At 49.1% G+C, this 16,011-nt stretch overlaps 6 protein-coding genes across 6 annotated transcripts; 4 read left to right on the top strand and 2 right to left on the bottom strand.

Moving 5' to 3' along the window:
- The first annotated feature begins 289 nt into the window (after window positions 1-289).
- On the top strand, window positions 290-2,368 carry TrAFT101_010193 (uncharacterized protein). The gene is made up of 2 exons (XM_066128872.1): window positions 290-799; window positions 910-2,368. The coding sequence occupies exons 1-2, from the start codon at window positions 533-535 to the stop codon at window positions 2,179-2,181; spliced, it is 1,539 nt and encodes a 512-aa protein (XP_065984997.1). The 5' UTR covers window positions 290-532; the 3' UTR covers window positions 2,182-2,368.
- Window positions 2,113-7,629, bottom strand: TrAFT101_010192 (uncharacterized protein). Its single transcript, XM_024904471.2, has 3 exons — window positions 4,163-7,629; window positions 3,231-4,078; window positions 2,113-3,159 (listed from the first exon to the last, which is right to left on the bottom strand). Exons 1-3 carry the CDS (start codon window positions 6,924-6,926, stop codon window positions 3,052-3,054), a joined length of 3,720 nt encoding a protein of 1,239 aa, XP_024755982.1. The 5' UTR covers window positions 6,927-7,629; the 3' UTR covers window positions 2,113-3,051.
- A 957-nt stretch (window positions 7,630-8,586) lies between these two features.
- Window positions 8,587-9,375, top strand: VMA11 (v-type proton ATPase 16 kDa proteolipid subunit 2; the record flags this gene model as incomplete). The annotated part of the gene is made up of 6 exons (XM_024903954.2): window positions 8,587-8,631; window positions 8,695-8,725; window positions 8,801-8,883; window positions 8,941-9,053; window positions 9,111-9,281; window positions 9,339-9,375. 6 exons carry the CDS (start codon window positions 8,587-8,589, stop codon window positions 9,373-9,375), a joined length of 480 nt encoding a protein of 159 aa, XP_024755981.1.
- A 309-nt stretch (window positions 9,376-9,684) lies between these two features.
- On the bottom strand, window positions 9,685-11,049 carry TrAFT101_010190 (uncharacterized protein). Its single transcript, XM_024907038.2, has 2 exons — window positions 10,592-11,049; window positions 9,685-10,489 (listed from the first exon to the last, which is right to left on the bottom strand). Exons 1-2 carry the CDS (start codon window positions 10,671-10,673, stop codon window positions 9,864-9,866), a joined length of 708 nt encoding a protein of 235 aa, XP_024755980.1. The 5' UTR covers window positions 10,674-11,049; the 3' UTR covers window positions 9,685-9,863.
- Window positions 11,050-11,336: 287 nt separating this feature from the next.
- TrAFT101_010189 (uncharacterized protein) lies at window positions 11,337-13,770 on the top strand. Its single transcript, XM_024901228.2, has 2 exons — window positions 11,337-13,102; window positions 13,178-13,770. The coding sequence occupies exons 1-2, from the start codon at window positions 11,938-11,940 to the stop codon at window positions 13,366-13,368; spliced, it is 1,356 nt and encodes a 451-aa protein (XP_024755979.2). The 5' UTR covers window positions 11,337-11,937; the 3' UTR covers window positions 13,369-13,770.
- On the top strand, window positions 13,666-15,413 carry TrAFT101_010188 (uncharacterized protein; the record flags this gene model as incomplete). Its single annotated transcript, XM_066128871.1, has 2 exons — window positions 13,666-13,703; window positions 13,973-15,413. The coding sequence occupies 2 exons, from the start codon at window positions 13,666-13,668 to the stop codon at window positions 15,345-15,347; spliced, it is 1,413 nt and encodes a 470-aa protein (XP_065984996.1). The 3' UTR covers window positions 15,348-15,413.
- Between the last annotated feature and the right edge of the window lie 598 nt (window positions 15,414-16,011).

Below are 16,011 nucleotides of genomic sequence, written 5' to 3'. Positions count from 1 at the left end.
GCGAGTTGACGTCTTTTATGGAAAGCGTAGTTGAAGCTATTTAGCCGAACTGGTGTTTAAAAAAGAAAAGGAAAATGTATGCTGCTCGTGTTATAGAACCACCTCATAGACTGCAACATGAGTGAGTTGTGCCTAGTGTGGTGTGGTTTGTTTATGTATCATTGAGATTCTTCGGTGGCCAGACTTGGTGGCTTCCTTCACTGGCGCCAGCTTTCTCATCTGTGATGGCGACTCCACAATCAACGTCTTCTCTCAACATCATACATAATAGGATTGCCAAATCATCCATCATCTTCTACTGGGCTCATCAATTCAATCTCGCATTACTCACTCAATTAAGGCTCTTTTTTTTTTTTTTTCTGTATTCGCTCTGGTATGCCGGTATGTGATGGAGCTGGCCACAACGATTGTTAATCATGCCTTGCAGTCATAAAGACGAACAAGAACAATATCATCTTTGGGATCAAACAGCTTCATTGCGTCGGGTGCACCAAGCCAAGGTAGTTTGTTCAGACGTGTAATTAATTAATCAATGCCATTAGAGAGCATGGCGGGAACCTCGGATCGTCCTCACATTCTCACCTCACTGGGCCATCAACAAGACCCTTCACGGCCCAAGCCCGTGTCGGCCTCAACTCTTGCGAGCATTGAGAAGCAGCGGCGCGATTTTGTGAGAGGCCTGGGGCCGTGTCGGAGTGGATGTGACGATCTGGACGATTATGTTCTTCTTTCTGGCGGCTTTGAGCGAGGGAGCGTTGTGGGGATAAGCGCAGAGGATGAAGATGGAGTGGGCGTGATGGTAGGTTTCCCTGATCTACTACTGTAATCACTCTCGTGTTTTTTTTTCTATTGCTCTGTTTCCCGCCCTCTTCCTGGTTGGAGACGATATCTAACATCATGTTGTCGCAGCTGGGGCTCCAAGTGTTGGCATGTTCTCTCCTCGACAAGGCCGTTCAAAAAGTTCAGGTCATTACACCCAAACCGCCGAGCACCATCGTCGTCTTGCTGAAAAACGCCATCACGGCCGAGCTCAAGGCAAAAAATGTCTCGGCCGCCGATGAAATTGCGGCCCGGAGGAAAGACTGTCTGGATCGCATCATGCTGTCGCGCGTCTTCGATATGGATGGCCTGGATGAGGTGTTGGCGGATTTGGACGCCACGACTGCTGCCTCTGGAGGTGGGGAGATGCAATCAGCTAAAGAGACGACTATTGTAACAGCAGCACAGTCTGGTTCTACTGCTGGTGGTGGTGGTGATGCCGGTGATGCTGGTGATGCTGGTGATGCCGGTGATGCTGGTGATGCTGGTGATGCTATTATCACGAGCATAGAGGAGCAGAAGCCACAGGAAGCGTCTGTCGTCGCCGAGATTCAAGATAGCCAAGACGAAGACGAAACGCCGTCACCACCACCATCTCCAGTAACGATACCTCAACCTCCTCAACTTCAATCTCACGATATCTCCAATACGAAAGATGCAAAAACAGAGCCGGACACCCACAACGCTGCCAAAATCCAAATCGACGAAAACGACGCCAAAGCCACTCCTCCCGACATCCTCCTCATAACCCACTTCTCCTCCCTCCTTACCAGCTTCTTCACCCAGCGCGACAAACCAGCCGCCCACGCCGCTCTTCGTCTCCTAGCCACCCGCCTCCGCCGTCTCTCCAGAACTCTCCCCTCAAACCCCCTCGTCATCCTCATCAACTCCACAGATTCCGGCGCCCACGCCTCAGAATCTCACAGCCATGAGAACCTAAACCTGAACCTGAACTCGACCCTGCAGTTACCAGAGCAACAGTCCGCCGCTGCTTCATCATCGTCGTCGTCGTCCACCGCCTACAAATCGGCTTCTTCTACCGACCCGACTCTGCGGTCCATCTTCAGCCCCGCCCAGGCCAGCGCATCTTACAAGGCGAACAAGCCAACCTTTGGCCTCGTCTTTACCCAGCTCCTTGGTCTCCACCTCCTTTGCACGCGAGCTCCGCGTCCCAGCGGAGTTGCACCTTCTTCGCTCCGTGCTATGACGGTCGTGGAGGTGCTGCTGGATGAAATAGGCTTCTGGGAAGGGGAAAGGGGGCGGAGAAAGAGGAGAGAACAGCGTTGGACGGTTGTGGTTTTTCACAATGGTCGTGTTCTTAGTATCTCCGGCGGTGAGAGAAAGAGAGAAAACCAGTCATGATGAGGAATCACCATAGATTATTAATTTAGATTGTAGCGCTCTATCCATCTTTTTGTTTCTTGTCTCTCGTCACACTACTTTCGTTGTCCACTACCATTTTTGTACCAGCAGGCAGGCTTGGAATACTTTAAGCATAAGTAAATATTGCCTAGAAACCCTTTGAATCAATCACTCATTACATGAATTCTTAAACAAATATGCTAAAAGCTGCGAGCTGCCCGGTCTACTACAGGTATTTGTGTGTAAATGAATCTACCTCCAATTATGAACGTCCTCTTTAAAAAAAAAATAAAAAAAAAAAAAGTACCAGGTTTCAAATCCTACCCCCCTAAGTTACAAAGCTTCCCACTCTCAACTACGTATACGTTTTCCTTCATTTTGATACTCCAATTCCATTCCCCCTTCCGGATGGCTCTGGGTGAGCTCAACTGCTGGCCGGTCCTGCTCTCGCCAACTCACTCTCGCCACTCACTTACGAACAAAAGCAGGAAAAAGAACGAATAAAGAGAAGAAAGAGAAATAAAAATAAAAAAGGCGGAATGGCATTAAGACAGACCTCTGTAGGCGCTAAAGGCAATTGCAAGGATGCCTCTTGATTCTTTTTGCGCTCATATAAAGTATAGATACCCCATCTCGCCCCGACTGGAGTCGAAGTGCTTAATAAGGCGTATGTAACAGGTAAAAAAAAACAAAGAAGGGAATAGCAAAGAAGAAAGAAACAGGGTTAAAACTGTTTGCTCAAATATATTGCTCTCAGGAATGAGGCAACGATATCTTTGCGACTTCGTAGGATCCAAGAAGAATTTCCTGGAAATTAAAGAGTTCTAAAATGTTGTTGAACGAAGACTACCATTATTGCTGTTCGGTAGTTTATGAGGCCGGTTGTGCGCCAAACACGTCCGATCGCTTGCTGCTCTTCCAAAAATCGATGGATTCTACTACATCCTCCCCTCGTTCATCTACATATGCGAATATAATCTATCGTAAACCAATTAGTAAATGGAACAACACATGTCTTGTTGGTTGAATTCAGGTCTAGGGGTACATACCTCGTGAGTGCTGCTGTGAAGCATCCTGATATTCTTATGAGGTACAATATGCACAGCACCATTCTCAATATTGCGCAACTCAACAAAGTTCGGCTCAAATGCAAGAATCCAGGGGTAGCTAAGCGCGAAGTTCTGAGGTGAACCTTCCCAATCAATTCTCCACTCTGGTCGAGCTCTCCAGCCATTTCGGTTGACAAAGAAGGAAAATTCGGAGTAGTTGAGCAGAAATTCTCCGTTGAGACGTTCGATGTGGATGGGCTTAGCTCCTTCTTTGCGGGCCACGAAATCCAAGGAGGTATCTGCCTGGTCAAGCAGCGACTGCGTTTCTAGTGTCTCGAGCGAGACGACTTCAAAGCCCCTGGCACATGCCACGCACAGTTTCGACTTTAGGAAGTGCACAGAAGACGATTCTGTGGGAATGTAGAACTCCTTGAATGGCCTCAGTTCATCAAAACCACCACCCATGAGCTTTCCAAGACCCTTCTGCTTCTTGCCTTTGGTCATAGCATCATTGGGCTCAAACACTTTAATCGTAGTAGATAGTGTTGACGACTTGACGCAGCACACGAGATGTCGACCCATACAGATGCCAGACTTGAAGAAGCTACAGTGGTTTTGAATCTTCTTAGGTCTCTTAGCCAGAGCAGGATCGTCAGACGTCAGGGCAGAAAGCGAGTAAGAGAGTAGCGTCTTATTTGATAGAACAAGGAGAAGCTGGTATTCTTCAAGAATATCAATCTGGGTGACACTGGCTGTTTCTAGGACACGTCGAGGAACCGCATCCTTGTTCTTGCGGTCCGAGATATAGACACCGTTGTCAGTGCCATAAAGAAGTTTGCGGCCTCCGTCTGTACACACTAGTTAGCTCTCAATTTTTTCACAAAAAACCAAAGTATCATAAGATGGAAAGTAAGGGGAATTATAAGACGTACCAAATGGTGAGACACAGTTAACCTGGTTTGTTCCACCAAAGAAGTTGCTAGAGATAATATTGGTCGTGAAGAAGTCGGCTCGCGCTCGGAGCCGCTGTTGTGAAGCATCAATGTGTTCGAGCCACTTTTTTCGCGCTGCCTGATTAGAAGCATAGACCGTGAGCTCATATCCAGCTTTGCCAAGATGCCTAAAGGTAATGGGCCAGCCTTCTCCTTTTTTGGTGTCTCCCGCATTGGTTCGTATAGCCGGCAGCAAGCTAGATGCCGATCGCTTAACGCCACCGTCTGACGGGATCACCTCTTCCATTTCTCGAATGGCAAGCAGCTCCAGGGGAATTGGTCGTCGATATGCCTTAACCTCTTCGGCCTTACCATTCTGCTTTATGCGAACGAGCAAAACGGCATGATCGAATAGGAAAGCCGTCAACTCAGCTGGGTCAGTAGGAGACTTCTTGAACTGACTCTTGAACACAAGTTCGCGGCCATCTTCAGTAAGCTTCAAGTCGACCCGCTCGTTAGGTCGGAATCGAAGCTGTTCCTGAAGTCTTCGCAAGTTGAACCGGTTCTCGGCTTTGCCAGACTCTGCATTCACTCTTCCTAAAAGATCTCGGATCATCGTGAGAACCTTTGGAATATCTTCCTTGTCGGGGCTGCCATCTTCCGAGTATTTCAACACATTCTCCAGCAGCAGAGGATATCTGGCCAAACGCGTTGTTGGCTTGGTGAGATAACCGTTAAGCTCCAGCTTTCTCGATTCTTTTCGCCGCTCAATTTCGTCAACGAGCTTGGAGAAGAAAGGGTTGATTGAACGCTCGTTTTCAAACTCAAATTTGGCTTCCAGCTGTCTAGAGCCGTAAAAAATAAAGGGCTCAAATTGTGGCACATACTCCAAGAAAATATCACCGATATTCTGCACGATAGGATCTTTCTGTTGTCGGGTAGTCAGAGCGCTTGCAAATCGTGAGCTGACACTATGAACACTTGGGTGGTCAATGATGTTGCTGAAGATATTCTTGACAACCCTCTCTCTCCGCTGGAGAGGTATCGGCGACGCCTTGGACCGCAGAGGAATAATCCAGAAATCGCGCAGGTACTCGAGATCCTTGACGAAATCTCGTTCGGTATAGCAAATTTCAGATATAACCTCTTGTCGCTTCTTTTCTCGCTCACTGACTGCGTCAGCAACCTCCTTTGGCACCGAATTGATCCAGAGCTTCTGTTCATCAGTTTTATCAACCTCGTCATCGTTGACATTAGCAGAGTCTTCCTTGCGCAGTCCAGAGGTAATCTTCAGGTTTAACCTAGAAACCTGCTCCAGTCTTCTAGGGCAAGCAATAGAATAGCAGAGCTGATCTCTCGTGCAAGTAGGCGAATAACACTCTGAGAGCAGCACAAAGACGCCGTTCACAGGCGTCTCTTCAGGCTCATCCATCAGACTTTCTCGGAATTGGTACATTTCGGATTGTGAGTCTCGTAGCCGATGTTCGTACGTGACATCGTGAAAGAATTTCTGAGCATCCAACGAACGGCCGAGTAATAGCGCCAAATTTCGATCAGTCGTTCTAATGATGTAAGATAGTACATCGACTGCCTCTGAACCAGAAAAAGCATTCTTATATGTGAGCTCGTTCTTCGTTCTGTCGCCCACGATGATCTTCTGCCTAAAGCATTCGGCCACCCGTGAAAGAAGGGCCGGGTATACAAGCGGAGCTCGGATCTTCGTCGTCGCAGTGGTCGGGCGCTCGCTGTCGATGGATCTGCTTCTTCCTGGTCTTTGAACAAGCGTGCCTGCATCAGACTCAGACGGGGTTATGGTTGAGGCTGTAGACATCATAGAAGCCATAGAGAAAGTTCTTCCATGGTCTACAGTGCTACTTGTAGACGTCATAGTTGCTGTCCGCGTCTGCGTCCCTGGCATAGGGGCATAGTGGGCTGTTTGGGCTGAGTACCCTGAGCTTGAGCTGGCATCGGTCGGCGCTCGCCGGTTAGGAATAACTCGCCCACTCATGGTTTGTGTGCCATCTCGATCTTGAGGATGGTAAACACCAGTTAATGACATTGAACGGTCATCATGGCGGTCCGGGACTACCCTACCTTGAGCGGTTGTCCTGGAGAGAGCTTGTTGATTGTTATAGGGTGCTTGCCGGAAATGATTTGCAGACGACTGATGATAGGTATTTTGCCCGGGATACATCTGCGGGCGAGGCATGGAGGCTAGGGATTGCGATCGATATGCGTCGCTGTTCAGAGCAGGAGGCGGTCCTCCTTGATATGGCCTCTGGACTGGGCCCCTTGGACCCCCGGATGGTAGCGGCGGGCCACGAGAGTCGAATCGAGGCCCTGCAGCGGGAGGCCCTGGATATGGACGCCTAGCTTGCTGCTGCTGCTGCTGCAAGTATTGTGCTTGAGGGGAAGGAACTTGAGGCCCCGAAGCAGAGCGCTGGCCCGGATAGTTGCCATTAGCCATGTGATCGACAGGCCGAGGTCTCGGGGCCGGTTCACGGTCGTTATAGTACCCCTGGCCAGGACGAGGGGGGGGTTGGCGATGCATGCCAGAGGCAGATGACATTGTGTGTGTCCTTCCTTGGTCAAGCATTGGCGGGACGGAGGCCGATGTCATGGTCTGCGACCTTCCCGGAGGGGGGGCAGCACCAAAGATGTTTGAAAACGCGGCATCCCGTTGATAATTGCCGTTCTGATCGGGGTAGCCCCGCTGCTGGCGTTGGCCAGGAGGTGCCCGGGAATTATATTGGTAGTCGGCCATGTTTCCTGCGCTGCGGACGGCGAGAGTAGTCAGATCGTGTGTTCCCAGCAGACTCAACGGGAGGGGGGGGACAAACGAGCCAAGAGTGGTGCGTAAGGCCAGCCGCTAGGGCGGTCAGACTCTATCTGATTCTAGCCAGCCAGATGTCGCAGTCGGCAGCGATGCTTCGCGTGTCGTTGTAGGCCAGTGTGGTGAGAGTATCGATATTTGTAGCCTTGCGTGGGAAAGCACTTCCCCTTTGGAATGAATTCTCGGCCGCGCCAGAAAGGGGAGCAGGTGGTGGAGCGCTCGTCTCCCTTTCTCAAAGCCGTTCACAGGTACTGACCAAGGTCAATAAAAGCCCCAGTGTTCAGACGCTTCTGTCAATGTTGCTATCTTGTAGCCTTGGGATACGGACGCTGCGTCGTGTCAAGAAGGTTGCATAAGGGGAGTGGGCGCAAGATTTGCTTGCGGCGTGGGTGACGATGGCGGTCGCGTTTCGAACCCAGGCAGGCCGTTCTTATCCAGCGCAGCGGACGCCTCGCGATGCAGAACAGCCGTCAAGCCGAGCAGTAACCTGGATGGAGTGAGTCCTTTGCAGCTGGACTGGCAGATATGGCTGGTTGGCGACCGACCTACCTACCTTGTGGCTAGTAGGTGGTTTGGCTGTCTGATAAACTGCTAGGCTGGGGAATGGGAAGTACATAAAGTGGTCGCTGCGTATTACGGAGTGCTCAGGGATAGTGGGATTGGGTCGGCGTGCTGTTGGCACCGCCGCACCGCCTACAGGGGAGTCGACCTATCCGCAGGACAAGGCAACGCCAGGCCTAGTGCACCACGCTGAAAGCTATGGGGCACTCAAGACCGCCTATGCAAAGAACCTGTTAAAGTGTGCACTACGTGCTATTAAGTGCCTTTGTTCTCCATATCGGTGGCCCCAGTATTGAACAACACTCGGAACAATAGTAGCGTATTCGAGCCCAAAGATAAATCCCTAAACGCCCAGAATGTTATTAACAGCCTACAGTAGACAAGAGAATTGGTTGGCTTCCAAGACTGCGTAGGCTAGCGCAATTAACAGCGCAGTACATCCCGTCAAGGACCGCCCATTAAAGTACCTATGTAAACTTTTTCATTCAGACACCGCCCGCCCCAAGGCAAGGCGCAGTCGCTACAGCATCATATTACTAGAAATTGCCCTGGACGCTATTCTTTAATAGAAGAAATTTACTTGTTGCCTGATGAACTTGATGTGGCTCAGAGAGCTGCCGTATCTCGTAAGTGGCATCCGGTCAGGACTTCCTTAGTTAACGAGTAGCCGAGAGCATCCACTGCGCTTTCCAGAGCTTCAGGCAATCAATCCGCTACAGGCGAGGTAATAAGACAATTATACGTAGATACATGTACATGTAGTCGCTCATGTTGCTGTGGTGGTACCTCCACGGAGCATTAGTCTGTACTCCGAAAGATGCTTCAGGGATGCGAATGGGGCAAACCAGCCAATGAGAGGAATAGGTCGGTTCAAGTCACGTGATTCTCAATCGCTTCTATTGGCTGCCATGACGCCAGCTTCAACACCGGGCGCCGAAGCCATTCTTCTACCATCTGGTCGCGCCTTAGCTGTGGTATCGACGTCCGTCATTCCCTCTACTCTCCCTGCGCCAGTGGCTACATCACAATCATGGAGTCGGAACTTGCTCCCAAATTTGCGCCCTTCATCGGGATGGTAAGCTCTCGCCGCTCAATAAAAGGAGATCCCAGCATTAGCTGACTGACACGCTTAATCCAGGGCGGCATTGCAGCTGCAATGATATTTGGATGTACGACTTCCATCCCGAATTAACTCCTAATCCTCCGATCTTTTCGACTTTGCTAAATATTATATGGACTATTAGCTATCGGTGCTGCCTATGGAACGGCTAAATCAGGCATCGGTATTGCCGGCGTTGGCACCTTTCGGCCGGATCTGATCATGAAGGTGGGCGCCTGAACTATCATGGATCTTGGAATTCTAGACTTATTGAACATATCCTAGTGTCTGATTCCAGTGATCATGTCTGGTATCCTGGCAGTTTACTCGCTTGTTATTGCGGTCCTCATCGCAGAAGATCTCGCCGCCCCCTCAGCAAAGAGCTACAGTTTATTCACGTTCGTCGGGCCGATCAACCAGGAGCTTCCTTTATAATTCGCTAACATACGGCTTAGAGGTTTTATGCACCTTGGCTGCGGCATATCTGTAGGAATGACCGGACTGGCAGCTGGATACTGCATTGGTATTGTTGGCGATAACGGTGTTCGTGCCTTCATGGCGCAGTCTAGGATATTCGTCGGCATGGTGTTAATTCTTATTTTTGGCGAAGTATTGGGTCTTTACGGGTAAGCAATCGATTCCATTCATCCTATGTGACCCATGCTAATATTCCCCCCTTACAGGCTCATCGTTGCTCTTTTACTCAACACGAAGAGCTAAACTCGATCTTTCCGAGACGATTGCGTTTCACAGTTTAACGGATATTTACAACTAAATGGCTCCGATCAGCGTTCCACATTCATTGGGTGTTCTCTAGACGTCGGATGGTTTAAGGGGGTGTTTTTTTTTTTTTTTTACTACGCGCTGTGTGGCATGGCGAACCACGTAAATACTGTGTCCAGTTTCTACTTTTTCGATTCAGGCCATGGTAATGTATAACAAATTTTTTGTCCGCCCATGAGGACTGTCCAGGGTGGTTTCTTTCTTCATAAGGCAACGGTAATACAAAGATTGAAATCAAAACCACTAGCAGGCAAATATTTATTATTTCCATCACTCCATACACTACATATGAGATATCTAGGCATATCTAAGTCAACCAGGGGCGCCAACGCATGGAGATGGGTTACAAAATAAACCATATACAAGATAGATAGCAATGGGTACTGCTACATATAAGGAGGGGTAAGTACAATTGGCAGTCCTTGTCATCGTGGTAATCGTCCACCGATCCGTCCGAATAACGTTCTCCGCCGGCTTTGAGCTGCTGCCTCTTGTCGAAGCCGAGTCCAAGGTCTATCTCTTTCTTCCCGAGTCTTCATCTGAGCCAGCATCCAGTCCCATTGCTTATCCTCTTCTTTCAACATGCTCTCGTTAACCTCTCTGGCTATCCTTTGCCGGCGGGCTTCTGCGGCGGCTTGCTCACCGACCAAGTATGGATCTTCTAATGGGCGAGGGGGAGCTTCGCTACTATCATTTTGTCGGTTGATTGTAGAGTCTCGCATGCCAACAATCAATTCTGCAGCTGCAGCCTGCAGCCATCCGTCAGTAGCTCGCCTCTCCGCCACATTGCGATAGTGACGGGCTGCCGGTGCGTTATTGGCCGACCATGTAGGGATCCGGTAATTGTGAGTGTTCAGGGCGCTTGGTGAGGCAAGCGGTGGAAGCGGTGGCAGTCCAATTGTCTGCCTCCCGGGCAAAGAATTCTGTGTCCTGAGAGCATCTCTCCGCGATGACGTCCTTGCTACGGCAGCTGTCGTCGCAGCTGTCGCCGCATATGACGGAGGGGCCTCACTATGTGCCGTCCGAGAGCGGTATGAAGGCACCTCTGAGACTATCCTTGGCGTTAGTGATTCAAACGCTCCGTATGCCAAGGCACTTGCCACCTATGGGCGTTTTCAATTGTAAACTATGGTCAATATGGAGATCTACATACCATAGGAGGGAGCCGCAGAGTGAACTGAGGCTGTATCAAAGTCGTCTGCGCTGTACCGAGGCGCGGAAGCTATTCCTGTCATGACGGCGGTGACGCAGTAACCAGAGAGCACAAACACCAAGGAAACACCAGGGATTCAATCAAGGCGATTCCAGGACAACGTATATCAAGTCTTCCAGCAGGATTTACACGAAATTGATACTTGTGGAAACGCTGCTTAGTAGGTAGCGGATACTAGTAATAGAAGCAAGATACACCAAAGTGAAGAACGGATATAATATAAAGCTGCTACTACAACACCAGTGACGGGGATCGAATGCTGCGAAGGCGAAGCAAAATGGGGTTGTTTGCCAAAACTCCAAAGGCTATCGTCTTTGAAAGTATCTCTTCCGGAGATACAGGATGACAAGAGTCGAAGTTGACTCTACATCCCAGCTAAAGGGGGGGATATTCTACTTATGTTCCCATGCATTCCAGCGGGCTCTTAGAGACAAGACAAGCTTCGCAAGCGACGGGAATCGTCACGCGACTGGCTCTCCGCAGAGAATTATTGGGGCGGGGAGCAACGATTATGGCGGAGTAAATCTTGGCATTTTACATGGAGCCGATAACCTACAGTACATGATACGAGGCTCTGGTGCCTAGGAGGATTACGCCTTTTGGGCATTCGGCAGGTACTCTGCTTCGTCGAACGAAAGATTATGTGCGGCTTAGACTGCAGCATGCAAGTTCGCCGACATGTGCTGCAGCCATTAGCCTCTTGGCTCTTTTGGAGCAGCCATATCTTAACAAGTCTAGACCCTCGATAGTACCCGGATAGCGAAACAAGACCCTCGGAATCTGCAGCAGAATATCAAGCATACTACCCTGTACATGGGACGAGAATCAGCCTACCCTAGCAGCAACTTGAACTACCTCGTATGAGCTTTGGTCCCTCTACAGTTATTTGCTAGCCTGTGGATTTTAACACTATGCACACTGCTAAGCTGTAGGAGCTTTTTCATAGCAACAGCAGTAGAAATGCGGAGCATCTTCTAGCTCTAGTCCTGGGCCTTAGCAGCCTGCCTGGGACTAATCGGCCAAAGCACCCGCCGACTACCTATTAGTGCAACACGCCGTACCGCGTAAAGAGTCTCGGAAAGCGCGTCGTGCCCCGTCGCTTTTGATAGGCATTAGACTACCTACCTACCTATCGTTATCTGCGAGCCCATGGATTCTCCAAACTGCTCTGTTGCCAAATAAGCAAGGAGCTCCCGCCGTCGCCAAGACTTGCAACCATGCTGTCATCATGAAATATTTTTCTATTAGTCTTCCAATCACGGCTATGACAATTCCCATCCGCAGCCATGTCAGCCCGTCGTACAGATTCTCCAGATTCTGAGTCTGATGGCTCACGCCAGTCGCGCCGCCAACCGGCTCGTCGAGAGAGTTTGGTCATGAGGCAGAGAGAAGATACACAAGCGCAGTCCAGCACCAAGCGAAAGCGTACTGATACGACGACTTCTGGGGGCGCGCGGAATCCCCAGCGAGCGCCAGAATATACAATCGACGACGACGATAACGAGGACGATAGCGATTCAGATGATGTATATGATCCAGATCAACCATTAGAAGAAAGAAGAAAAGTCCAGCAGGGATTTCGTGACCTTCTTCGAAACATCACGGAAAATAGCGAAGAATATCTACAAGGCGATTCTCATGGTCTGCACGAGACCATTTTGCGGGCCAACGAATTGTCCAAGCAAGTACGACAGACGACAGAAGCCACCATTGATTCACGGTTGCTTGTCAGCACAACCGACCTCTCGTACCGCAAGACCCTGCGACTCACTCAAGGCAGCCTGTCACAAGGAATCGACGCCGACGATTTCATTTCCAAGTGCATCACATATATGCGAAGTGGTGGAGGGATTGCCAATGACCAATCCCTAGAGCTTTCGAGCACCCAGAGACAACGACGGCACACTGTACATGATAGAGCGCATGAGGATGATAGCGGGGATATAGGAGATGAAGGAGACATGATGAACTGGGCCCACCTTGGCCGTTTCGCGTGCTTGCCATATATCAGGCGACCTGCGCTCCCTGGATTCCTTCTAGGCCCATTATCGGTCGAAAAGAAGGTGCGCAAGGCAGCAAAACGGAGTGCCCCGTTTCGTCCAAATAGCCTGACGGAGACGCGACCCGAAATACTCAATGTCGATGACCTCGCTAAGAGGGAGAATGATCTGACTATTATTTGCGGGAAGATACTTCAGCAGCTCTACAGGATCCAGGCCAATGCCCAAGAAACAGTCGCAGACTTGATCACAGATGATATGGAGGAAGATGAAAAGACTCGGCTAATGCACGAGCATGGGTTACGGAGCACAGGTGGTATTGACCTGATGAGATTTGTGGTCAATCCCAAGTCTTTTGGACAAACTATCGAGAATCTGTTCTATGTGAGCTTTCTTATTCGAGATGGAAGAGTGGAAATTGATTTCGACGAAGATGGGCTCCCCGCATTAGGTGAGTGTCATATTGATGCAGATTGCTGTGGAAATTCGTTATGACCATACGTCTTGATACTAACACCGTGTTTAGCACCGGTAGATCGAGAAGGAGACGATGCTGGGGCTGTTCGTCAGTCAACTTCTAAGCACCAGGCTATTCTATCCATGGACATGGAAACCTGGCAGGATATAATTGATACACTGGGCCTTAAAGAGCCCATGATCGAACATCGGCAGGAACTGTCTGCTACCGGCCCGGGGGCCAGAGGTTGGTATGGCTAGGCAGCCATTGTTTGCCTCAAAATAGCTGAATGGGGCTTTGACCTTGCATTGAAGAGAAATTTACTGCATCTAAATTTAGACAAGAGGGGTCCGAAATCTTGACTGGAGAAAGACTAAGTCTATTGTATACGCATATCATTAGCTATGTCTTGTATTCCCCGCTATTATATACCCTATTGTATAGGCCAACCTTATTCGCTGTAGTCAAAGAAAGAGAAGCGCTCTTTTGACCCTTGACAGAGCTGCATAGCGTAGAAAATCCAATGTGAAGGAAGCATTGTGAGCAACAAAGAGACAATGGAAAATTCTTTGGAATCAAGCTTCTTTATTGAAAGGTGCGGTTTCATCTTTGGCATCATGTGCTGGCCTCGCGAACTAGTTCCTCCCTTACTATGAAGCAGAGTGTTATATTTCATAGCTGTTATAAAGTCGGTTTAAACGCCGGTAGTAAAGGTCTCACAACCTATGCCTTTATTCCACCTGATTTCCTTATTAGGCCTCTCTCTCTCTCTCTCTCGTCTCTACATATATATGTGTATATTCTCCCCCCCTGGCTCACCACCTTTGATTTGGATTACTGCTTAGAACTTACTAACAGTAACAGGATCATAATTATGTCGAATCGTGGGCCCCCTCTTCCGCTGGACATTTCGGCAGCGAAAAGTTGGATCCCTGATGCACCTGACCATTTCGCTCGAAGGATTGAGCCAGTTTCCCCGAATCTACGCAAAAGCAGAAAAAATGTAACTCCTGAGTCTTCAATCAAATGGGATCAACATACAAGCCCTGTAGCAGCAAAGGAAGCTGTTTTGGAAGCTGTCGGTGATGATAAGAGCAATTCGGTGACACGAGCAGCTAAAATACCCGAAATCAAGGATAACAACGAAGCGCCAGTGGACGGCGATGTTTTCACCATCGGTGAGCAAAGCCCTAGGATTGAAGCCAAGGATATTTCTCCGTGTGTCTCAGATTTCGGCGTGGAGGCGGCAGATGGCGGCGAACGGCGCTCAGCCTTTGATGAACTTTCAGGTGCCAACTTCTGGAATGATAGCGACTCTGGGAGTGAACGCAATGCACTCGTCTGCGGAAACGACACTGAAGCTGATGCTGTGTACGCGAGCAAGTCTATGGCAAGTGATTCTGTCGATGACTTTACGGGTGATAGCGGATGTGATGTTGCAAATTTTATGGTCGAGTCTATCACCGCACGCAATAAAGACCAGTACCAGAGCCGAGAGCCAAATACTACCCATGGAGATTGTCGGGAATGTATGAATATGAAAGAGGAGATTATCCAAGAACGTGTACTCATGGAGGAAGAAATGTTTCAACAACGCATGCTCATGGAAGAGCGAATCGAACGAGAGCGCACACATATGGAAGAGCAGATCGAACAAGAACGCGTACATATGGAAGAGCAAATGGCCCAAAAACGCACAGAGATGGAAGAGCAAATCGATCAAGAACGCATACGCATGGGAGAGAAATTGGCTTCCCTTGAAAAGACAATAGCAGAATTAGAGACCCAGAGCATAGCGCTCACGGATAAAGCAGCAGCCTATGCTGATGCTTGCATGAATACTGAAACGCACGAAGGGCAAGAGGCTGACATGAATAGCCCTGCATCACTGCCATCGCCATCTCAGTTGGGGTTATCACCAGCAACTTCCCATCCCACGCCGACACTCGTAGCCCGGATTCTTGGGGCTTGCCTTGCTCTCTCCTATGAGTGTCAGTCGACATCACCAATGCAGATACCATACTTGTTCACAGAGTTCATAAAGAGTACATTTTTCCGCCTAGTAACTCCGCTTTGTTGCTTAGGAAATCTTGTTCTATTACTGCAAGCGTACAGGGAAAAGGAGATATGGATGCAGGCTAATTCTTCAACTAGGAAGCATCTCCTAGAGCAACCAGGCTCAGAATCATCAATATGGGGGGTGTTGGTTATAATAGGGAGCTTGGCAGTTATATCTTGAACCCAGATGAACGGTATAGGCGGTAGGATTCCTTGCAAAGATTTTGAAGGCGCAGTTAGTTGATAGTGCTACTCAATTTCAGTTCCAATGTTATTGAATTTTTGCATATATAAAGAGCGCTGGGATACATGCTCTGTTGTTTGGTATTCGAGTGCTGCTTAGCTAACGAGAGAATTGGAGGATTGAGAGAATGGTGAAATGAGAGTCGTGCGTATGTATAAGTACATGGAAAAAAGATAGTGTGCGCCAGACTCCTCACCAGGATCGGGCGGCCGGAGTAGTTTGTACATAGGCTAACAAGTAATGTGTATGGAAAAGCAAGTATATGAGACTGCATCTTCTTCCTCTGCACCCCGCGACCTTCGGCTGAGAAGTAGGTATACAATACTCGACACATGGGTATACGCTCAGAGGGGAGGTCGGTGTCTGGCACACAATTGAACATCGAGTTCATCGCATCTTGAACCAGGCAACACAAAGCTGAGAGAGTTCAAGTCACGGGCGATCTAAGTAAAGGTTGTAATTTTTTTCTTCTCTTCTTCTACCAATGATAAATTATTGATTGTGGCAAGGATGGCTTGATATTGGTGACTGAGTGCAAAGTGCGCTGCAGAATCGTGTCTTACACCTGCGTAGACGACTGCGATGCATCAATGAAACACCG

Source organism: Trichoderma asperellum, chromosome 6, assembly GCF_020647865.1.
Source record: "Trichoderma asperellum chromosome 6, complete sequence".
NCBI classification, from domain to species: Eukaryota; Fungi; Ascomycota; class Sordariomycetes; order Hypocreales; family Hypocreaceae; genus Trichoderma; species Trichoderma asperellum.
Note: the sequence above shows the minus strand (reverse complement) of the source record. Positions and strands in the feature narration are given on the sequence as shown.

Coding starts and splice junctions, on each gene's coding strand:
- TrAFT101_010190 (XM_024907038.2), bottom strand. CDS start 10,673: ATGACAGGAATAGCTTCCGCGCCTCGGTACAGCGCAGACGACTTTGAT. Junction 10,490..10,591: donor CTCTGCGGCTCCCTCCTATG/GTATGTAGATCT, acceptor CGCCAAGGATAG/TCTCAGAGGTGCCTTCATAC.
- TrAFT101_010189 (XM_024901228.2), top strand. CDS start 11,938: ATGTCAGCCCGTCGTACAGATTCTCCAGATTCTGAGTCTGATGGCTCA. Junction 13,103..13,177: donor AGATGGGCTCCCCGCATTAG/GTGAGTGTCATA, acceptor CACCGTGTTTAG/CACCGGTAGATCGAGAAGGA.
- TrAFT101_010192 (XM_024904471.2), bottom strand. CDS start 6,926: ATGGCCGACTACCAATATAATTCCCGGGCACCTCCTGGCCAACGCCAG. Junction 4,079..4,162: donor TAACTGTGTCTCACCATTTG/GTACGTCTTATA, acceptor TAGTGTGTACAG/ACGGAGGCCGCAAACTTCTT. Junction 3,160..3,230: donor TTCACAGCAGCACTCACGAG/GTATGTACCCCT, acceptor GGTTTACGATAG/ATTATATTCGCATATGTAGA.
- TrAFT101_010193 (XM_066128872.1), top strand. CDS start 533: ATGCCATTAGAGAGCATGGCGGGAACCTCGGATCGTCCTCACATTCTC. Junction 800..909: donor AAGATGGAGTGGGCGTGATG/GTAGGTTTCCCT, acceptor ATGTTGTCGCAG/CTGGGGCTCCAAGTGTTGGC.